General features: G+C 37.3%; 1 protein-coding gene across 4 annotated transcripts in view; it reads left to right on the plus strand.

Moving 5' to 3' along the window:
- Nucleotides 1-24,873, plus strand: part of BANK1 (B cell scaffold protein with ankyrin repeats 1) — a 319,777-nt gene that overhangs the window by 71,471 nt on the left and 223,433 nt on the right. For all 4 annotated transcript variants that reach the window (XM_049632137.1, XM_049632139.1, XM_049632136.1 and 1 more), the window contains exons 3-4: nucleotides 8,316-8,470; nucleotides 16,727-16,865. In XM_049632137.1, the coding sequence (XP_049488094.1) occupies nucleotides 8,316-8,470; nucleotides 16,727-16,865 (294 nt within the window). The remainder of the gene's footprint in view (nucleotides 1-8,315; nucleotides 8,471-16,726; nucleotides 16,866-24,873) is intronic.

Consider the following 24,873-nt stretch of genomic DNA (forward strand, 5'->3'; position numbering starts at 1 on the left):
TAGTTTTGCATCATAAATTTTGGTCTATAATCCATTCTGAGTTAGTGTTTGTGAAGGGTGTAATGTTTATATGTAGATGCATTTTTTTTGCATGTAAATTTCCAGTTGTTCCAGCACCACTTTTTGAATAGACTGCCTTTGCTCCATTGTATTGCCTTTGCTCCTTAGTCAAAGATCCAAACACCATTTTTATGTAGCTCTATTTCTCAGCTCAGCTCTCTATTCTGAATAGCTCTCTATTCTGTTCTAATCTTCTGTTTGTATGTTCTTTTGCCAAGACAACACTATCTTTTCTTTTTTTTTTTAATTTTTTAATGTTTATTTACTTTTGAGAGAGAGACACAGAACGCGAATTGAGGAGGGGCAGAGAGAGAGAGGGAGACACAGAATCCGAAGCAGGCTCCAGGCTTGGGCTGTCAGCATGGAGCCTGACGGAGGGCTCGAACTCATGAACCACAAGATCATGACCTGAGCCGAAGTTGGACACCCAACCAACTGAACCACCCAGGCACCCCAAGACCACACTATCTTGATTGTTGTAAATGTTGAGGTTGCATGGTGTCAGTCTTCCAACTTTGCTCTCCTTCCATATTGAGTTGGCTATTCTGGGTCTCTTGCCTCTCCATATAAACTTTACAATCAATCTGTCCATATCTATAAAATAACTTGCTGAGATTCTGATTGGAATTGCATTGACTCTATAGATTAAGTTGAGAAAAACTGACATCTTGACACTACTGAGTCTTCCTATCCATGAACATAGACTATCTCTCCATTTTTTAGTTCTTATTTGATTTTGTTCATCAGAGTTTTGTAGTTTTCATCATATAGCACTTGTATGTATTTTGTTAAATTTATACTTAAGTATTTAATTTTGAGGGGTGCTACTGCAAATGGTATTGATTTTTTTTTCAAATTTCACTTGTTAGTATATAGAAAAACAATTACTTTTTTTGCATATGAGCTATATATCTTGCAACCTTGTATAATTGCTTAGTAGTTTCAGGAATTTGTCGGTGCTTTTGGATTTACAAGGTAGACAATTGTATTTCTCCCAACAAAGACAGTTTATGTCTTCCTTCTAAATCTGTGTTTTGTTTCCTTTTCTTGCCTTAATTGCATTAGCAAGAACTTCCAGTAAAATGATGAAGAGTAATAGTGAGAGGGACATTCTTGCCTTCTAAATAATCTTAATGGGAAAGCTTGGAGTTTCTCACATTAAACATGATATTAGCTGTAGGGTTCCTGTAGATAATCCTTATCAAATTGGAAAAGTTTCCCTCTATTCCTGGTTTACTGAGAGTTTTTATTAATGCTTGGCATTAGATTTTGTCAAATATTTTTTCTGCATCTATTGATTTGATCATGTGATTGTTTTTACTGTTTAGTCTATTGATGTGATGGTTGTTAATTGATTTTTGCATGTTTAACAACTTTGAATAACTGGGATAAATTTCACTTGGTCATGGTGTATAATTCTCTTCATTCTTCATTGGATTCAACTTGCTAATATTTTGTTGAGGATGTTTGTGTCTATGTTCATGGGAGATTGGTCTATGGTTTCTTGTAATATCTTTTCTATAATGTCTTTCAATATTCTTTCTTTCTTGTAATATTTTGGTATTAGGGTAAATCTGGCCTCGTAGAATGAGTTAGGACATAGTACCTCTGCTTTTAACCTCTGAAAGCAGTTGTAGAGAATTGGTATATTTTTTTCCTTAAATGTTTTGTAGAATTCACTAGTTAACCTATCAGGGCCTGGTGGTTTCTGCTTTGGAAGGTTATTTATTAATTATTGATTCAATTTCTTTAATACAAAGAAGCTATAGACCTATTCCTATTATCTATGTCTTTTTGTGTGAGATTAGGGAGATTATGTCTTTCCAGGAATTAGTCCATTTCATCTATGTTACCAAATTTGTGGACATAGAGTTATTTTAGTATTCTTTTATTATCCTTATAATGTCCATGGGATTTACAGTGCTGTCCCCTCCCCTTATTTTATTTCTCATGTTAGTAATTTGTGTCTTCTCTCTCTCTGTCTCTTTTTCTCTCTTTAGTAAGTGTGGCTAGCAGCTTATCAATTTTACCAGGTTTTGCAAAGAACCAACTTTTAGTTTCTTAATTTTTTCCTATCGATTTCCTGTTTTCAGTTTCATTGATTTCTACTCTAATTCTGCTCTAATTGGTTCTTTTTATCTGCTTACTTAGGATTCAATTTCATCTTCATTTTTTTAGTTTCTAAAGACAGAAACTTGGATTTGGTCTTAGAACTTTCTTCTCTTCTAATACATGCACTCAATACTGTCAATTTCCCTCTAAGTACTGTTTCCGCTGCATTTCACACATTTTGATAAGTTGTACTTTCATTTTCATTCTGATTAAAAATATTTTTGCAATTTTTTTTTTCAAATTTATTCTTTGACCTCTATGTTATTTAGAAGTATGTTTAATCTCCATATACTTGGGGATTTTCCAGTTATCTTTCAGTTATTTATTTATAGTTTAATCCTTTGTAGACTGAGAGCAGACATTGTATGCTTTTTTGTTGTTGTTGTTGTTGTTAAAATGTGTTTTGTGGCCCAAAATGTGATCTATCTTGGTTCATGTTCCATGTGAGTGTGAGAAAAATATGTATTCCTTTGTTGTTGAATGAATTAATCTATAGATATTAATTATATGCAGTTTGTTGGTGGTATTATTGAGTTCAGTTATACCCTTACTGATTTTCTGCCTGCTGGATCTGTTTCTGAGACAGATGTATTGAATTTTCTAACCATGAGAGTGGATTCATTTGCAGTTCTATTAGTTTTTGCCTTACACAGCTTGATGCTCTGTTGTTAGGCATGGGCACATTAAGAATTGTTAAGTATTCTTGGAGAATTGACCCCTTTATCATTACATAATGTCTTTTTTATCCCTGATAACTTTCCTTACTTTTATGTCTGCTCTGTCTGAAATTAATATAGCTACTCCTCTTTTCCTTTGATTAGTATTAGCATGGTATATTTTTCTCTATCCATTTACTATTAAGCATTATATATCTTTATATTTAAAGTGGATTTCTAGTATACAAAATATAGTTATGTCTCATTTTCTGATCTGCTCTGCAATCTCTGTCTTTTTATTGGTGCATGTAGATCATTGACATTCAAAGTGATTACTGATATAGTTGGATTGATGCCATATTCGTTACTGGTATTTTTTTTTTTTGGCCCTTGTTCTTTGTTCCTATTTTTGTCTTCCACTCTTCATCTATCTTTTGTGATTTTAATTAAACATTTTGTTTGATTTCATTTCCTCTCTCTTTTTAGTATATCAGTTATTCTTTTTTGTCACTTTTTTAAGTGGTTTTCCTAGAGTTTGCAACATACATTTACAACTAATTGAAGTCCACTTTCAAATTACACTATACCACTTCACAGGTAGTATAATAACCTTATAATAAGAAAATAATCCTAATTCCTCCCTTCCATCCTTTTTATCACTGCTGTCATTCATTTCATTTATCTGTAATATATATAATATACCTTAAGTTATACACACACACACACACACACACACACACACACACACAAGCATACATACTCAAATACACCGTTGTTATTATTATTTTGGACAAATTGTTATTTGTTAGATCAATCACCATTAAGAAAAATAAATGTTTTTATTTTACCTTCAGTTATTTCTTCTTTGATTCTTTTCTTTATGCAGATCAGAGATTCTGACCTATATTATTTCCTTCTTTCTAAAAATCTTCTTTTATCTTTTCTTGAAGGTGGCAGCAGTTACTAGCAAGGGATTATCCTAATGTTTGGCTATCCCAGAGAGTTTTTATTTCTTTTTCACTTTTAAAGGATAATTTCATAGGGTGCAGAATTTTGTTTTTGTGGTTTATTTCTTTTACACTTTAAAGATTTCACTCTACTCTCTTCTTGCTTACGTAGTTTCTAAGGAGAAGTCAAATATTCTTGCTTTTGTTTTTCTACATGTAAGTTTTTTTTCCTCTAGGTCACTTAGGATTTTTTCTTTATCTTTGATTTTCTGCAGTTTAAAATTTTTTTAATGTTTATTTTTACACACACGTGAGAAAGAGAGAGAGAGAGAGAGAGAGAGCACGGTAGGGGCAGAGAGAGAGGGAGACCCAGAATTTGAATATATTCTCCAGGCTCTGAGCTGTCAGCACAGAGCCCGACATCAGAACTGTGAGATCATGACCTGAGCCAACTTCAAACGCTTAACCCACTGAGCCACCCAGGTGCCCTATTTTCTGCAGTTTGAAGGCAGTATCCTTAGGTGTATTTTTATTTGATATCTAACATTAGTTTGGAGAAATTCTCAGTCATTATTCTTTGAAATATTTCTTCTGTTCCTTTTTTTTCTTCTACTTCTAGTATTCACATTACATGTATGTTACACCTTTGTCGTTGTCTCACAGTCCTTGGATATTCTTTTCAGTTTTTTTTTTTGTTTTTGTTTTTAAGGTTTTTTTGTTTGTTTGCTTTGATGTATTCTCTAGCTCAGAGATTCTTTCCTCAATCATGTCCAGTCTACTAATAAACCCATCAAAGACATTCTTCATTTCTGCTACAGTATTTTCAATCTCTAGCATTTCTTTTTGATTCTTTTGTAGGAGTTCCATTACTCTGTTTACATTACCCATCTGTTTTGCATACTGTCTACTTCATACATTAGAGTCCTTAGCATATTAAATCAGAGCTGTTTTAAATTCCCAGTCCGATAATTCCCACATCCTTGCCATGTCTGGTTTTGATGCTTACTCTGTCTAATCGAATTTGGTTTTTGGCCTTTTGATATGCCTTGTCATTTTTCTCAATAGATACGATGTACTAGGTAAAAGGAACTGCTATAAATAGGCTTTTGGTAATGTGGTTCTGAGATGTGGGGGAGGGGAAGCTTTCTAGAGTCCTATGCTTAGTTAGGTTTTAGTCATTTAGTGAACCTATAGCTCTGAACCATGAACTTCATGAGGCTGCCTTCGTTTCTGCCCCTTTTATGTGGGACAACATGGCTACAGAGGGCTGCTGTTGGGTATTTCTCATCCCCAGGTCACTTAGACTCTGAGAATACCCCAGTAGATTAGGCTGTCATTAACCAGTCTGCCCTGAGGACAAACCTTTCTTAGAAGAACAGAGTGCTATGGAGTATTTAAAAATGATTTCTTTTCCCCTCCCCCTGCCAGCAGCAGGAGGGGAATTTTCTCTAATATTTTCTGTGGGAATCTAGTCAAGCTCCTGGAGGTAAATCTCAAAATAATGTGGAGGCCCTCCTTCAGCTGGATTCCTTTGCAGTTTTTAACTCTCAGACTTGTCCACACTGAGCATCAATTACAGTTGTGGTTTTCCTACCCCGGCACTGGTTCCTGGGTGGTTTGCAGTCCTAAGTCTACTCTGTAAGTTGAGACTCCCTGTACTTCCCTGACTGTCTCCAATTTGGGGGACAGCAGTTTGTTCTAAGTCCACCCCTTTCTTAAGCATCAAAGAAGACTGGAGATTTTTCAGTCAGTTTAGCTTTTTGTTAGGAGGAGTGTTGATTTCCAAAGCTCCTTACATGTGGGACCTGAAACCAGAAGTCCTATACTTCTTATTTTGCTAAAATAAGAACCTACTAAATTGATAATTTCATAACTTGAAACTTTTTCAGTTATATTACAGACCTGTTTCTTATCAGTAAATACTCTCTGAGAGAATTTTTATTGGTGACAGTATCTTTTTCACAGTGCAGATTTTTATCTAGTCCCTTATTGCTTAAACTGCTTCCAATTTTCTGCAGTATAAACAGTGATTCTGTGAAGGTTCATGGAGATAAATCTTTTTGTATAGTCATGATTATGTCCTCAGGGTAAATAAAATAGCTCTTCTTAACCTAATACCACAGAGGAATTAGCAGAAAACATCTAGATGCTGCTGTGCTAGAATAATTTACACCCCCTTCTTCTAAAGTGTGTTAAATAAAATGGTTTCCTTGCTCTTTCATCAATTCACAAAATGATCGAGCCAGTTCAAAACAACCTTTCACTGTTCTGGGATGTGAGTGTGTGAGTGTGTGTGTGTGTGTGTGTGTGTGCACATGCGTGTGTGAGAAAGAGAGAGAGACAGAGAGAGACAAAGACAGAGACAGAAAGAAAATGAAACCGTTTATGAAATTGTTAAAGAAATAAAGGCTATTTTTATAGCCTTAGTACTAAGAAAAATCTGGAAATCCCAGATTTTTTTTTGGTTTTATTCTGCAATTTTCATAAGGCAGAACAACACCAGAAAAACCACTCTCTTTCTTAGATGTGGCATGCGGATGTTCCTCTCTAGAGGGCATGTCTTTTTGTTATTCTGTTTCACTGACAGAATTACCTATGTGAAACTGGCAACTTCACTTTTTTTTGGGTAAAATAACCAAATTCTAGCTACTTCCATCTATACTGCCTTTGACTCTTCTTCCTTTTTATCCTGTCAGTGTCCTTTAGCCACAAACCACTAGGAACACACCTGCACTTGAACTATTCGGACTTTTTGTTAGTTGCAATGAAGAGAAGGCACACCATGGAGAACCATGGGCCATCTCAATATGACTATTAGAAAAGACTTACTGTAGGATTTAGGCTTGTTGTTAAGTGATTTGAGGGAGGTTTCAAGAAAGCAGGGTTTTGCTGTAGTTTGCTTGCTGTCAAAAAGCAATTGTAATGTTATGATTTGGTATATTAGTGATCTTTATCCAAAATAAGGTGACCAACTGTCCCAGTATGCTTGAAACTGAAGGGGTTCTTAGGACACAACATGTCAGTGCCCAAACCAGGAAAATTCCCAGGAAAACTGAGAGGAGTAAGTTACCCTAACTAGAGGGCAAGAGAAAAAGAGACGAAGGCTGAAATTGGTAAAGAAGTGATAGCTAGTGACAGAAGCTAGGATTTGGGATGTTTGGTCATTCTTTGTGATTTAGGCAGTGCTCATGTTTTCGCTTGGATTCAGACTTGACTACAAAGTGCTCTCACCCCCGACTTGACCCACCATGGAGGCAGAGTGGCCATGTCTGATGTTGATGTTCTGTGAAATTGTTGATTTCACTAGGACACTGGGCCAGCTCCCAGCCAACACCAAGGTTTTTACACAGTCTTGGGGCGGTTTCTAGCTATCAGGGGCTAGTTTCTTTTTTTCCCCAATTATCTTCTTTGTGGACTTAGGAATACTTTTGGGGTTGACTTAAGAGCTTACAGATGTGATCTAGTTGTTAGAGACTCAGTTTCAGCCACATTGGTCTGTACTCTAATGAGAGGCGTTTGGGCTTTGAAATATTGAGTAATAAAAAAATTATCCTTCACTCTTAATACAACGTTTTTTTCTTCAATAGAAAAACATGTTTTAATGACTAAGACCAAATGCTAAATTACTAAATGTTAAAACAAAAAAAACAAATATCCTTTCCCCTTAAGATTGAAACTCACATTAACATATTTCACTGTTCTAGTGATGCTGCCATAAAGAAAGCCAGTTTTTCGGTATAGAACACACTTTTCACAGAACATATCAACATTTGGATGAATACTGATATTTCACTCTTAAACCAGTGTTGTGCAGAAATACTAGTTTATAAAGTGACATTTCCCAATTTTGCTTTTTTGTTTTTAAAATTAGAAATCTTTTTCACTCTTATGTGGATCCTGAGAAGCTTAACAGAAACCCATGGGGGAGGGGAAGAAAAAAAAAAGAGGTTAGAGTAGGAGAGAGCCAAAGCATAAGAGACTCTTAAAAACTGAGAACAAACTGAGGGTTGATGGGGGTGGGAGGGAGGGGAGGGTGGGTGATGGGTATTGAGGAGGGCACCTTTTGGGATGAGCACTGGGTGTTGTATGGAAACCAATTTGACAATAAATTTCATATATTAAAAAAAATTAGAAATCTTTTTGAAGTATAAATAATTGTTCTCACTTAAAATAAAATAAATTTCCTTACTTACAGTCATTGAAAAGAGATAGTTCCATCTTTTTCAGGTGTGTTAATTTAATGTTAAGAAAAAATATTACATGGTGGTTGGATTTTTTTTTCGGGGGGAACCTTAAACTAGTAGGTGAACATATATAGTTGGTTTAGATTAGTCACTAAGGTTATAATAATACTAGTTAAATTGTGAAGTGTTATTTTAATTATTAACATTGATTCAGTTATTTTCAACTCAGTTCTGTTGTCCCATATATTAATCAAATTGATTGTTTAACAATTAGTCTTTAAAACAATGGAGGGAATAATATGACCTTAACTATATTATAATTGTGATGTAGTTCACATTCATGTACTTTTCTCCAGGTTCTGATGACTACCTTGAGGTCAATATTCCAACAGACCTAAAAGTGGAACATTCTGGGGAAATAAGTAAGAGACAGGAAATTGAAGAATTATCAAAAGCTTCAAGAGATACCATACCACAGGCAATTGTGCTTCCTGCTGAAATTCCATGTGAGGTCAGTAAGAAACTTTGTTATTTAAGTGGCTCTCTTGTTTTCATAACAGAATGTGGGCTCTAAGATAGTTGGGTACTTTGTTCATGGCTGTGTCCTCAGAATCCAAAACACTCTCTGGCCATTAGTAGGTATTTGGTAAATATTTGTTGAATAGTTAAATATTAAAGAATATATGAAAGCTTCATTTTATCAAATGTTATTTGGCACATTGCAAAAGATATATAATTGCTATATATATAAAGCTACTTAAGAATTTTTGATTTCATTTTAACCAGATCAAGGATTTTATTCCTATAATAGTGAAAACATATTCTTGAATAGAATTTGAAAACACTTATTTTCTAATATCACCAGTTTTTCAATTATTAAACATATATTAAAGGCCTGCGTTATTAAGTGGGAATATCGTAAGAGTTGGAAGAGTTGGTCCTTTCAGGAACAGAAGTATAATGGAGCAAGGAATGTAGTGTGGACTTCTGAGAAGGTGACTATATGAATACATGTCTTCCTGCTAAGTCTTCATTGAAATGGACTACTAAAATAAGCACACTGGTAGAGCTTGGCCTGAATCTGTATCTCCATAATCTCCAGACAGTGACCCTCAGTGTCTGTGTTGTCCTTCAGTGGGACAAGCCAAAGACACTCCTGAGCCTTAGGAGTTGCATGAAAGGATCCTTCTGGTAGAAGCCAGTAGATGTATGCCACTCAATGACAGGGGTTGCGATTGTCTGCTAGGAGTGTCTTTAGGAAGAGAACCCCCAATCTTGTTGGTATTAGCAGTCTTGGGGGCAGCCGAATTTTCTGTGCAATTGGGCAAAATTTAATCCCTTCACCCCTAGACCCGTTACTTAAGCAGAAGAATCATTGTTTTAAGCGATTATGCTGTTCATTCCAGAGAAACAACAACTTCTTTGACACTACCTTAGAGACTCCAGGAATTGAATCGTTCAAGTTTGAGGGAACCAACACATGTAACCAGGCAAAGAAAAATTACAACTCGCTTAAAGGAATCAGGAACTTGAGGGAGGACAGGCTGAACAATCAGAACCTGTGGCTCCGAGTGAGTCAGAAACAGTGGAAGAGACAGAAATAAATATAAAAAACTGTAATAAACAGAAATGAGAATTATTCTCAGGGAGGTAAAATCAACACAAAAAAGAAAAAAAAACCTCTGGAACTAAACATTGCTCACTGAGAATTATGCAGTGTGTCTTAATAGCTGCTTTGAAAAATACATACAACAGTAAATTTGTTTTAATTTTTTTAATGTTTATTTCTTTTTGAGAGAGAGCAAGACAGAGTGTGAGGGGGGGAGGAGCAGAGAGAGGGAGACACAGAATCTGAAACGGGCTTCAGGCTCTGAGCTGTCAGCACAGGGCCTGATGCAGGGCTCCAATTCCCAAACCGCGGGATCATGATCTGAGTTGAGGTCGGACACTTAACCGACACCCAGGTGCCCCAAGTAAATTTTGAATAATATGAAACCTTCCCCATTATTAAATTTGCAGAGAAATTGAAATCTAAAAATTAAACCCCACTGCCCTCCAGGCTGCAATAGCTCAGGTAGATGGTTGGGTAGATTCAGGGTACTTTCAAAAGCAGGATCATGGGCTGTCTTTTATTGACATGGGTACAATTCTTTCAGACTTTCTGAAGTTAAATTATTTCAAAGCTCACTTAGGTACCCCACATTGTAAGGAATCTTAAGAACTGAAAGGTCATACGAGATTACTTTAGCACCAGCCCCACACACTAAAGAATTCAAAATAAACTAATTCCCAGACAAAAAACAGTTGTCCCAGCCAAAATCTTGTGCTCTCAGAACCTAGATCTTAGTACAATCTGAGTCCATGTAACAATGGCCAAGTACCAAAGGAAAGATCATTTGTATCCAAATGAGTGAAAATCATGTTTCAGATTTGCCAGGGTAACTTTCAGTCAATGCTGGTTGTCTGAAAGCACAACCTGTGAACTTACTCATTTCTGAGACATCTTCCAGTCGGTGGGTGAGTGGAGACAACGGAATATATGGCCTCCTCCCAGTAAGTGATACTTGAGACTTTGCCACCATCTTACAAAAGTTAGGGGGTGCCTGCGTGGCTCACTTGATTGAGCATCCGACTTCGGTTGGCTCAGGTCATGATTTCCCAGATCGTGAGTTCGAGCCCCACATTGGGCCCACCGCTGTCAACGCACAACCTGCTTTGGATCCTCTGTCACGCTCTCTCTCTGCCCCTCCCCACTTGTACACTCTCTCCCTCTCAGAAATAAAATAAACATTACAAAAGCTAGAAATTTACAGTGCTAAATTGCCAGTCACCAGGTCTTTTTGGAAACATGCCTTTTTCACACCCAGCACCTTTGAAATCTACAAAGTGCCCTTCTAGTTTTGGGTTTCCAGTATGCCAGCACTGAGTTGAGCAATTCTATGTAGTGGCATAATCTTCATTCTCTTTGACTAAGCGGGGGGGTGGGGGTAAGGGGTAAGGTCCCTCCTGCTGCTGCTTCTTGCTGTAAAATTAATTCGGTCTGTGGACTTGCCTCGTAGAGGTTCCCTCCCTGTTCCCTCACCTGTGCTGGAGAATCAGCTTTAGTAGATTGTTCAACTGAGGCAGCAGGTAATGCTGCTGCTACTTTTGACCCCAGGAGCATGGGAGTGTTGATCCCTCTGCCTATTCGTCATTCCAAGCATTGTTCCTTTCTATGGATTTTAGATTTCCTAAGCCTTGAAAATCTTGTGCCAGTCTAAAAACAGCAGAAAATACATTTTCTTCAACATTGTTTCTCATGTGGTAGTGAAGATAGGCCTCCAGTGTTCTGTTTATGTAAGTTATTCCCTGTCTCTTTGAGAAATACCTTGGTAGGTCTTAAAGGTGCAAATCTACTTAATTTGGCTTCTTCTTTTGCCTTTTCTAGGATTAGCATTCTGTGCTATATTTTAGTATTTTTATTTATTTATTTATTTTGTTATGAGCCAACACATTTGTTTTTCTAGCATATTCCTCTTGATTTTATCTTGTGGAGTAATTGATCGTGAGAGATACAATGTCCAAGTTCTAAGCCTGTCAGACACTTTCATTGTATAAAAGAGTCTTATCCAACTTTATGTCCCCAATGAGAAATCCACCTGGGAGGCATTCTTCCATTGTAATAACATATAAACTAGAACTGGACCTGGCCTATTATTTGTTAGCTTCTCCACCCTATGCTGTGTATTACTACAAAGTCCAAATTTCATTAATTCCTCAGACAAACTCCCTCAGAGCAGTGGTTCTCATCTGGGAATGATTTTGCTCCCCCTGCCCCCCGAAGGGATTTGACAAAGCCTGCAGACAATTTTGGTTGTCATCCTGGGGGGATTGCTACTGGCATCTAGGGGTGGTCCCCACCACAATGACTTCTCTGGTCCCAAACCGTCAATAGTGCCAACGTTAAATCCTGTCTCCAAGGACAGGAGATACATTTATGGCCCTTACAGTAATAAACTGCCTTCACATCACCTAATAATGGCATCAAGAATTAGTGCTCCCCTTCAGAGGCTTTTCTGCAATCCGCTCAGTTGTTCTGTAATCACTCGTTAGAGCTGCACAATCTGTAAGCAGTGACTCTTGTCCCTCTTTTTTATGGATTTTACCTGAAGCCTTAAGAGGGAGCCTCTAAATGTTTTCCTCAGTGGGCCCTCTTGGAAAGTACTGTCACTTGCCCTCTGATGCCTCCTGCCTCTTCAGTTACCTCCGCAAGCCTCAGTCATAGGTTCAGCAATGGCTTCGTTATTTCCCCTTCACGAGCTCTATCCTAAAAAGTGGTTCGGAATGAGCTTATCTTCTTTATCTTGTTTTATCTGCATAGACAGGCTTTCAATCTGTTTTCCCTTCCTTTTGGTAGAATTTGTCTACTGCAATCTCAGCTTTTCTCCCCCCAGAATCTCTTACTTCCTTGAGTATAATTAACTGATATTTCTTAATTTTTATGTTATTCTCCCACTGCTGCTTTTCTAATGATAAGACTGAAATTGTTTTAAAACCAGTCCAGTCACTTGTTGATCTCAGGAGCAAATATAATCTTCAAGTTATAGTATAACATTGAAAGGCCTTTTAAGTGGCTTTAAATCAACATTTGGATCTATATTAATTTCACTGAAGTGTCTTTTTATCCAAATCCTAGAACGTGGCACATTCCCTCACAAAGACCTTCATTTTATTTGACCTGTTCCTTGACATACCTCTGTAGCTACCACTGTAATGTGAGTCTCCAAACCCACAGTGCAGACCTGATTATGTAGCCAATAAATCTAGAGAAATCCTTAGACTATATGGAGAGGTGTGATTCTGAGGGGCCCATGGGAAAGTCACAAAGATCTCAGAGATGACCTCCTATGCATTCATTCCTTGGCCCAAGATAGGGTTTAAAATAATATACAGAAGCTAATGGCACTTCCCACTTAATTTCTCATACCAAATCACACACTAGTTCTTGGTAATCAACCTTAAAGTCTGATCCTGTGACTTCACTGAAAAGTACAGGAAAAGTTGCAAAAGACTATTGTGTGTATCAATGCCGAAAGGCTTATGTTGTAAGGTGCCACCCCTTTTGGTGGTAAGGTTTTACAGTGACCGAAAGAGGTCTTTACCTTTAACCAAGTGGCTCTCAAACTAAGCTGCGGACGGCGGTTATTGGGGGAGGTTTAAAAAAAAAAAAACGTGCCTAAATCCTACCCCCAGAGATTTGGATATAAATGGTCTGGTTTATGGCCTGGACACTGACAGTTTTAAAAGCTGCCCAGGTGATGCTGAAGGTGAGAATTAACAGCCAAATTTGGAACCATTGCCATAACCTAATCCTTGCTGTGCTGTCATGGGTCAGATAGAGGTCAGCTACAGGAGCCTGCACAGTCCTGGCTTAATAAAACACATGCAACTGTGCTCATTAAACTGGTGCCTATGAAAGCAGTCGTGAATATATGAAAAGAACCATTGGTCTGTGTAAAAAAGTCATGGTAAGCTGATATGATGATCCACTAGGGTAAAAATCCTTTGTTGCCTGTGCGTGATATATCATATAAGCCTAAAGACACCAACCCTAGGAGACCCGGAAACTTCACCCTTTATGTGTTCTATTATAGACCAAGTTTTAGCCCCTTTGTTTAGGTCTCAAGGTTTTGTGACCAATGCCACAAAACTTTAGGCTTTGGAAGGGATAATTATCATAATTCTCTCTGTCCCTGAATGTTCAGCGCCAAACAGGGGATAAACAGATGAGTCAGAAAGATTGAAAGCAAAACAGCAGCTTTATAACTGATAAAGCCAAATTTACGATCCTTTGAGTATTTTCTCCAATGGATTAAGTGTACCCACATAATTAGATTTTTAGTTAAGATGTTCATAATAGTTAAGGACAAGGCTGGACAATGCAGGCCTTCCCTCCTAGAGCAGGCCACTTTCTCCGTGGACATGCAGCAAACAGCTGAAACTGGGAGTCCTGAGGGATGTAAGGAATGGAGCTGGGTGTGTTCAATATTAAAATGTCACATTTTAACAGACTTATTCCATCTTCATTTTAAAAATATGTACAGATTGTCTCTTATGTACATAATTTTTGCAAGATGCCACAATGATATGAAAAAATAAAAATACTTTCAGGATATTGAAACTCTAGCTGGGAAGCCAACACACAGACAGGAAGAACTAATGAAGAGCAGGGGGCGTGACTTCGAGAAGGTCGAATGAGGAGTGTGAATGTGAAACGCTCCATGATTCCCTTAGAAGTTGCTGTGGGCTGCAGTTGTAGGGAGGGTTTATGAAGCTTGTGAAACCCCGAGTCAGGCCTTGTGGGAGAGGAGAAGAGAAGTGGGGAGATGGAGGGAGAGTAGGAACGAAATGGCACGCCAACATTAGGTACAAACAGGCCTGGTGCAAAATGAAAGTGTAGGGGCCCTTGTTCAAATTAGTAAGCGCTTTAAGGCAGTGACAGCAGAACATTAAAGCAAGTGCAGGGCCTTCTAAGTGCACGGCCAGTGCAACAGTCCAGGTCATACACCTGTGAAGCTGGCCTTGGGTACAAATGAAGATGTGAGTCCCTCATTTGGGGTGGTCAGTATGCTTGTCTTTCCTTTAGAACTTTTCTCTGGAAAAGGTTGAAAGGTGGAGTCCTGCCCTCTATTAAGGAGGGAATCTGATGCATTAAGAAGCAGCCTGTGTGAGCACTCATGAATGAGAATGGGTGTGAGCACTCATTAGAATGAGAATGAGAATAATACACTGGGAGAAGATGCTGAGGCAAACTAACTTTGGAAGGGGAGAGGCCAAAGTTGAATAAGCCACAGTGGAAACTTGAAAGGGAGCTCTGAAGAACTTTGATGCAGAGGATCTTGGGGATCGGGGCCAAAATAAATAAGAAGTCATGAAAGGTTTGGTGACAGGTGTGAGCAACAGAGGAACTAAAAAACTGAGCTAGACAGGAGGCCCCGTGAAGAGGAGGTGGTAGATGAGACAAACAGGAGGAGCTCACCTTCCTGACCTCGGGGGTCACATGAGGCAGTGCTTCAGTGTGGCATAGGGAAGAATACAGGGAGGCATTCTTGACATGCGGGATGTGTGAGGCCAAGAATGTGTGTCCTGTGGAATAGTGGCATCTTTTCTCCATTTGCAATGCAATTGATGAGGAGAAATTTAGTTTAAAATATCCTGCAGACAAATATTGGGGAGCACCGGACTCCGGTGAAAAAATGGCCGCAGTGGAAGTATGTAGGCTGAACCAATTCTGTGGCATCAACCTTTTTTTTAAGTTTGTTTATTTATTTTGAGGGGGGGGAGGGGCAGAGAGAGAGAGACAGAGACAGAGACAGAGAGAGAGAGAGACAGAGAGAGAGAGAGAATCCCAAGCTCCACACTGTCAACCTAGAGCCCGATATGGGGCTCAAACTCTGAAACCATAAGATCCTGAAGTGAGCGAAATGAAGGATAGGGCGCTTCACCAGCTGAGCCACCCAGGCGCCCCACATTAATATATTTGTAGAAAGTCTTTGGTACAGAGCGTTAAAGTTGTAAGTTTTATCAGCAGGTGATTTATGCATACACAGATAACTTTTAAATAAGAGAACTTTGAAGTTAATGACTTTTGGGTAAACACAATTTTATAAGAGTATATAAATGAGGTTTCTGTTTATTTTGCGAGGGACTGAAATTTAGTTTGACTTTGAGGAAAGCATTTGGAAGGTGATACCTGAGATAAACATAAAAATGATATTTCATTTTAGTTATTCTGAAGGGTCAAAGAGCACAGTGTAAAGGAGAGTACAGATTGTGATTTAGATAGTTCTGATTAATCTTCAGAATGTAACTCTCTGTATTAGCTACCCTGTTCTTAAAAGAAAACTAATAGCCTTCCATTTTGGTTTCAGTGTGTATATGTGTGTATGTATGTTTTGGTTAGGATTAAAGGAAATATCTTTATATTAAAAGTGCTTAACATAATTCCTAGCATAAAATAGATATTCAGCAAATATTTATTCCTTCTTTTTCTCTGTATTAATGTCAATCTTTTTATCCCTAATTATTTTTCCTGGCTTTTTCCCCAGAATGGTTTTCAATAACTCCTTTTGACTTACATCCATAGATTTAGCTTTCGACATTAATAAAATCTTGAAACTTTTAGATTTATAACCTTCAGTCATTTCAGTAACCTTCATAGATACTCATCACACATAAAGAGTAACCAGAGAATCTCTATTAGGTAAGATTTAAAACTATTGGATATTTAAAACATTGGACATTAAAACTCATACTTAAAATGTTAAGAGATCTTACAGCTATACCTATTCAGTCCTGTCATTTATAGGTGAATATACTAAGTTCTGGAAAGGCAAAGGAAAAGGATTCAGGGGGGAAAAAAAAGCTTTGGTTAGCAAATGACGGCTCCCTGGAGGTCTGTAGGTGATGCTCCTTACTCTGAGATAGGGATCCTCTTGGACAGGGAAGAGTCAAGGCCAAAAGGAAGCAACTGTGTCCTCACTTTTTTCAGTTGCAAAAGATGGGGTTGGGGAAAAAGTTGAGAATTCAATAGACACCAAGTTGATAAAATTAAAATGTGGTGAGAGTCACATTTACATATTTTATTTCCGACTATGTTTGAAAAGATAGGACATGATAGAAAACATAATTATCCTGTGCAGACTTTGTTGTTATTAAATATAGTGGGTTCTTTGGTTAATGTAAACTTTTTCAAGGTCCTCATTGGGTTACATGTTTTATCTTATAGAATCCTGGTGAAATATTTATTATTTTGAGAGATGAAGTCATTGGTGATACTGTGGAGGTTGAATTTACATCAAATAGCAAATGTGTTAGAACACAGCCAACCCGTTGGAATAAGACAGTCTGGTGTATGGAAGCTTTAGGTAAGAAATTTTTTTATGCATTAATAAATATAGAACATCATCCTGAGTTTCTTTCAATAAATTAATGATAAATGGTTTCACTTCCTTACAGAAACTAATATTGTTCTGCAGGTGTTTCCTGTGTTTAGCTTTCACATACCCGAGGTTGTTATTATTAATCTGGATTCCCAAAAGTATGAATGTGTAAATTATGAGAAATTAGCTTGTGTACCATGTGGTGAAATGACCGTCAGCAATATCACATATTTTTAAATATGTCAGCAGAGAGCACTTTAATATACATCAGCCATTAAATATGGAACTAAAATTGTTTGCTTTATTATAATAGGATTAATGAACCCTTGGACTGTCGTTCATGAACTTTTTACTTTTTTTTGCCATTCTTTTTCACTATTTATCATCATGGTCCCATTTCTATATACAATCCTCCATCTTTTCCTTATTTAATTTATGAGGTTTACCATTTTATTATCCACCTTTGCTTGCAGCATGATAAATTGTATCAGATTTAAAATTCCAGATGGAGTAGCCACACCTGCCACAATATTGTACTTAAATCAAAGTTTAATAGATTCATTTCTGAATGTTTTGATACGAATGTAGGACTACTTTGTTTTTGAATTTAAGATATCTTTTTACAATCAGAGAATAAAATTAACTTATAAAACTTCATAAATATGAACTTTGTAAAATATGTTAAAGTAGAAAAGTATATACAATCTTATTATGAACCTGGAAATGTAGTAAAAATATTTAAAATTAAATACTGTGTCAAATACATCCTGAACTTTTTTTTTTCCTTTTGGAATGTAGCTATTATGAAGCCCATTTATAGAGCACTTACAAACCTTTTCTATTGTGCTATGCAAAGCATGTCCCCTCTATGGATTTCCTTGCACAGCCTAGGTGAGAGTTGAATTATAGAAAGGAAGGCCTATACACCAAGCATTTATAAACGTTTCAGACATGGTTCCTGTGATGGATGAAGGTGTGCAGAAGTGAGATGAGAAAAAACTTTGTCTCTTCTCTTTCTCTTCCAAAGCCCCCTACTTCCTTATGCCACGTTTTAAAATGATTTAATTAACATTAATTTCTAACTCATTAGTTTTCGAGTTTAAACGAAATCTAGTTAGACTAAAATCGCTACCGAAAAATCAATATTGCAAATTAAGAAGTACTTAGATAGTATTTCCCAAATAGCAAATCAAAGTGTCATATAAAATTATTCACATTAAGATTATATATTCAGTTTACCTAGCACTAAGAGCAGTGCAAAGAATAAATTATGTCAAAATTCAAATGTTTTTCAGAAAAGCAGAAACCTAATAGTCTATATCTTCCAAGATACCAGCCCATAATACTGTCCATGTAGTTGAACAGCAAATTTGTAGTAAAAAACAAATACAACACTATTTACCAGTTACGCTATTTAACCTCTCCAATTCTTATTTTCAATTAGTATGTTTTATAAATTAATAGGATTTTTTTTCTTTTACCAAAGGTAGCAATAAATAGGATGGTTCCATGAATGTGTATGGAAATATGGATGGGACATACCTCAGCAGAAATGGCCCAGAGTCTTGTTTTTTTTCTGCCTCATGCCACTGTTTCTTAACATTTTTTTTAACCCTAGCAAGAACTACATTTTACATCACAACTCAGTACATATTCAGAAATACATACTTCAAACAGAGGTTTTAAAAGTTGTCATTAGATGGGCGCCTGGGTGGCTCAGTCAGTTAAGCGTCTGACTTCAGCTCAGGTCGCGATCTCAGGGTCTGTGAGTTCAAGCCCTATGTCAGGCTCTGTGCTGACAGTTCAGAGGCTGGAGCCTGCTTTGGATTCTGTGTCTCCCTCTCCCTCTGCCCCTCCCCTGCTCACACTCTGAATCTCTGACTTTCAATAATAAATGAACATTAAAAAAATTTTTTTTAAATAAATAAATTAAAGTGGTTATTAGAGTAATGGTTTCAGCCCTGACATATGAAGAACTTGGAAATTGTCACTCCTTTTCCTACCGTAAGAAAAAGCTAAACAAACTGAAAATCAGTGACTTTTCTTGAACTCGTCAGAGAACTAAGGTTGCAGGGGGAACCACTTTCCCAAAATCTGAAGGAGACAGTAAATCAAGAGAGTGACACCCAAGATCTGCTTGGCTGGAGCAAAAGTCACTGGAGCCATAAACTGGTCGGCACATTTAAATAGTAATTTTGATGAATTGCTGGGGGTGGAGTGTGGACTGGCTCAAGAGTATGAAACTCCTGGTGGCTACAGTCTTAAGAAGCACCCGTAATTGTGGGGGATTCCCTTCCAGGAACCCCACCACCACCAGGTTCACATAGGAAGACCTGGGGAAGATCTTCTAGAGGCTCTGACAGCTCTGAAGGAGAATAATCATGGTGAACCACTCCAGTCTATTCTCCATAACAAAGGCCTACTCTCTAGGGGAAACCACTTTACCAGTGTCTTATCCCCACTGAGGAAGGACATCTATCCCATTGTACCCCCTGTAGCTTTTCTATCTCACTTAGGGTGGGGAAGGAAAACTCTGCCACAGCAGAAATACTTGTGAAGGTCAGAGCCTAGAGACACCAGCCCACTTAAAGACCAAGACTTCATCGCAAGATTAGAATGCTTCCGACTGCCCCCAACCTGACCACCACCACAAAGGGGTTTCAGTATAATGGAGATGGTTCCAGTTAGAAGTACTGCAAGATGCAGGATCTTTCTGAGGAGGAGTAGTTAGGGAAGCACAAGGTCAAAAAGAAAGACAACAACCAGGATAATAGAGGACTTTGAAGCCTCTGGCATACAGCTATAATAGACATGAAATATAACCCACCTTCCAGCCATATTTTTATAGTCTTCACTGCATGCTCACCTCCTCAGTTCTTATACCCAACACACCATGTCTGGGTTTCAACAAGAAATTACAAGACATGCCAAAAAGTAAGAAAAAAAAACATAGTCTAAAGAAATAAAGCAAATATTAGGCCAGGCTTAGATGTGACATGGATGATGGATTTTGGAGTAATCAGACAGAGAATTTTAAATAACTATGATTAATATGTTAAGGATTATATTGCAAAAGTGAACAACATGCAAGAGCATAGGGGTAATGTAAATAGATAGAAATTCTATTTCTTTTCGTTTACTTCATTGCTAGTCAAAACCAAATTAATTGACGTCGTGAATTAAATGGTAATTCACCATTCATAAAGTGGGTCATAGGCCACAGGTGGATAAACTATGCTTTGTAGCTGTGCTGGCCAATATGGTAGCCACTAGCCACAACTAGTTATATAAACTTTATTACAATTAAATGAAATCTAAAATGAATTCCCTCAGTTGCACTACCCATAGTTCAAGTGCTTCATTAGAACATATCCATCCTCTTAGAAAGTTCCATTGAACAGCACTGAACAGCACAGTACAATTGAATTCTTTTTTCCCTACACCAATTATAAAAGAAGAGAAAGTGTCCAGCATGCTCTTAAAGGCTAGTGATTTGTCCAGAATCTTCAGTGGCCAAGGAGCTGTTTTTATTTTGTGTTGAGCCATTTACTGGGTAACTTTAGACAATTCTCAGTTGTGCCTCAGTTGCCTTGTTGATAAAATAACTGCTCTAATTACATTCCAAATACTCACTTATAGTACATTTGGAAATAAGGGAGATATGATGTAAGACAACAAACACTTAAACACACATCCAACTGAGGAATAAGGTGTCAATCTCTCCCTCTAGCAATTCCCTTAAACATAAGGAGTGGCTTTTCTGGAATAACTCACCCTCAGCTTCTGGATAGAGTGTGATAAAACATTTGAAAATTTAAGGGAACCATCTTTCTCTCTAAGTATTGTATTCTTCATATTATACTCTTCTTCTAGTCCTCTGTTTATATCCCTTGATATGAAAGCCACCAGATCTGTTTGTTTCCCCCTCACCCTTGAGGAATCATGTTCAACGGAGCTCCTAATTCTATATCATCTCATATATATAATCCCTGAACTATTGGTGATTTCCAGAGGCAGGAAAGATCTCAATCAGTATCCCACACCATCTAATAAGAGTCTATACAGATTTAAGTCTCTAAAATTTTTTTCCTTTACTTCTTTGAATACCAAGTTAAGACGGAAGGATCTAAAAGTAAAGTGGAAACACACCAGGGATCCTTCCCCATTATTGATGTATCAAGTTCAGAGATGGTGTCCATCTTTCCAGTCTCTTTCCAGTGTAGAAAAATGGCTCATGTGATTTGATTTCTGATCCCCTGGTTCATGATTCAGTCAGTCGTGTGGCTCAAAATGTGGTTTGTTCTCCATAAATATTCTCTTGTGTAATACCCAGAGCTTCATGTACTGAATCTGGCTGGTATTGAGGGCTGGTATGGCAGCTTGACAATATTGTCCCAGAGCAGACTTATTTCTAGTCAACATTCCATAGTCCCTAGAGTATAGCCATAATCATCATGAAGTAAGATGACTTCTACGGCCCTTACTGTCACTCTCAAATTTTGAGCAATCTGATAAAGCAGTGGTGTGCTAACACCATCTCATATTGGATTCAAAAGCCAATTCTGTGCATCTCTTCTCTACTTCATATTCGGTGACATTATCTTGACTATTAGTCTTCCTCGGCTGCCATGGTAAAATACCACCCACTGGGTGGCTTAAACAACAGAAATTTATTTCTGGAGGCTGGAAACCTAAGCTCAAGGGGCAAAAATTTGGGTTTCTGGCAAGACCTCTTTTCATAGCTTGTAGTTGGCTACCTTCTTGCTCTGTCCTCATATGGCCTTTCCTCTGTGCACAGGCACTTCTGGTGTCTCTTCCTCTTCTTATAAGGAGACCAGCCCTATCAGATAAGGGCCATGCCCTTATGACCTCAATTTAACCTTAATTATCTTATTAAAGGCCTTATTTCTAAATACCTTGGGAGTTAGGGCTTCAACATATGAATTGAGGGATTGGGGGACACAATTCAGTCCATCACACTTTGGTTACTTGAAATCAGCCATGGTGGAAGTATATACACCACAGAAATTGGCAAAAACCATAAATCAGGGTTTTTTAATTTCTTTTTGGAGAGTCAGTGTATCAACACAGCACTGGGATAAAGAAGACCTCATTAAATAAAGGAGCTTTCTGTAAGACACATATGCTTTTATCACATTGTTCAGAAGTTAATCCCAAAGTCACATCTAGCTGAAAGGAAAAATAGAAAATCTAGTCTTTTTAGTTGGATAGCAATGTGCCCAGCAAGAAAAAAAAAATCAGGATTCTGTTTCTAAAAGGAAGAGAATAAATAGACTTTGAGATAGGCAACTAGAATTCTCTTTTAGAGAATGGTACCTCTTAAAACCAACGATTATCCTTCCTTTGGATACTTCCTCTTAGTCATTTTAAGAGTGTGTGTGTGTGTGTGTGTGTGTGTGTGTGTGTGTGTGAGAGAGAGAGAGAGAGAGAGAGAGAGAGAGAGAGAGAAATAATACTCTGAACACTAAGGCATGTCACATACTCCGAGACCTACCTGCAGTGCTCAGAACTCTCAGATCTTTCACCACCCAACCCAACCCTTTGCCTTATTAATGTTCTTTTTATATGTATATTTCTTTCTAACTTGGTAGCAATTCAGAAAAAAGAAAATTATGTTAAAGTACAAATATGCTAACCAGTGAAGAAATCTTAAGTGCTCTTTTTCTAAATGGCATCTTTCCCTTCTGACACACTTGCACATCTTAACCTGATTTTTTTATTTGAGAAAATATCCTCTAATTTTGTGTTCTTTTTTCCTTTCAGCTTAATAACTTCATACACTTCTAATTACTTCATTTTCTAAAAGACACACCTTTCTAATGGTATCCACAGGTTTGTCACTGACAGGAACTGTTTTGTGCTAAAGGAATTTGAAGTTACTCAGGGACTTGAATTAGTCTCAGCTTATGCCAGAAGTTATAAAAATACATGCGACGTCTTTAAACTAGAAATATTAACTAATGTTTACTCAGAAGGAAGAGGTATTCCTCTGGTACCTGCAGGTCAGCCAGAAAAATATTTTACACAGCAGGGGGACAACCAATTAAAAGTTGAGAGGAATGTAAAAATATCTACAAAGATACTGAATGTCTTTATTAATTAACTATTAACTATTCTGGTTAACATAAATTATAACTTCATAATTCATTAAAAGAGCATGAAAAATACTTTAAGATGTGCCAAATATTACACTGAACCTGCTTAGAAAAATAACAACAATTGATAAGAAATTTTTCTAAGTACCATAATTGAGGGGGACAATTTTAACATATATTAAATATACCAATATTTAGGCAGACCAAAGTTTTAAAGCCACCGATATTTATTTACGAGTAGTGTTCTGGGGCGCCTGGGTGGCTAGGTCGGTTAAGCATCCGACTTCGGCTTAGGTCATGATCTCGAGGTCTGTGAGTTCGAGCCCTGCGTCAGGCTCTGTGCTGACAGCTCAGAGCCTGGAGCCTGCTTCAGATTCTGTCTCCCTCTCTCTCTGCCCCTCCCCCACTTGCGCTCTGCCTCTCAAAAATGAATAAATGTTAAAAAAAATTTTAATGAAAAAATAAAAAAAATTAAATAGTGTTCTAATCAAAAGAAATCCATATTGATCTCAGTTCCCATAGAAACATTAGGTAGGTTCATTTAAGGTTTACCATGTGATAAAAGGCAAAAATTGGTTCATAAAGGAACACAGCTTCTCAGGCAATGGAAATACAGAAAGAAAATCTCTTAAATTGTTGGATTTGTGAAATATGTATTTTTATGGAATTAGTGAATGTAGTTCTGACTATTCAAAAATACTTTATATTTTCCATAAATTGCTTCAGTCCCTCATCTGGAAGGACAGACCACTTAAATCAAAGAGACAGTGCAGGTTGACAAAGACTCTTGAATGACAAGATGTGAAATTTGAATAGAATTCCTTTTTTTACCATTGCTCCTTTTTAAGTTTGCTTTCTTGTTTATCTATGTTTGATATGAGCAAGGAGTTCCATCTTCTTCCACTATAAGCCTTTTTCTCCTCTTCACAGCTGACTCCAGTACCCTCACTTAGTTTGGTGATCTGTGACCTATATTAAATGTATTAAATGTTACTTCCCTACTTTAGCCTAAATAGCAAACAGCAGGATTCACTTTCCTTCTCTTCTGAGTCCTTAAATTAATTGCCTGTATTTTTATTAAAGAGCTGTAAAATGTAGATATCATAATGACTAGAGTCAAAGTAAAATAATGCTCAGGTGGTACAGGGTGCTATTGACGAAAGGCCAATTCAATAACACATATTTAGGGAAGGCCTCCCAATCAGATGAATCCATAGGAATCCTCTAAGGTCTTGATTTAATAACTGACATTCAATAGGTAAGAAAATAGATAAGCAAAGACAGTACTTCAAAGGACATCTATCTCTTGGGAAGATTATTCTAAAATCAATAGAACTAATGGTACAAGATATCAAGAATAAATCAGTTCATTTGCTTTCATGTTAGAGTTTAAAGAAATTAGAATATTTTAAGTATCCTATATCAAAGGACTACCAAGCAAATCTTCTTATCATGTATTTCTCATGATTCATCACTTGACTTTCTTTCAGAAGGTTAACACGCCATTGTAAACTAATCTTTTTTTCTGAGTGACAAAATCCGTATCTTCTTTACAAATCATCCTCCTGAAATCTACCAAAATTGATTTCATTCGACTTCAGTAACTCCAGAACCCTCTTTACCATATGTGGGCAACTTCAGCTGATGAGATATATGTTATCACTTTCAGGTTTTGTTGCATTTTCTCTTACATTATCTACTGGATGGATACTTACTTTGGGAAGAGAGGACTTTTAAATTTTTTTCAACGTTTTTAATTTATTTTTGGGACAGAGAGAGACAGAGCATGAACGGGGGAGGGGCAGAGAGAGAGGGAGACACAGAATCGGAAACAGGCTCCAGGCTCCGAGCCATCAGCCCAGAGCCTGATGCGGGGC

The sequence above is a fragment of the Panthera uncia genome, chromosome B1 (genome assembly GCF_023721935.1).
Source record: "Panthera uncia isolate 11264 chromosome B1, Puncia_PCG_1.0, whole genome shotgun sequence".
NCBI lineage: Eukaryota > Metazoa > Chordata > Mammalia > Carnivora > Felidae > Panthera > Panthera uncia.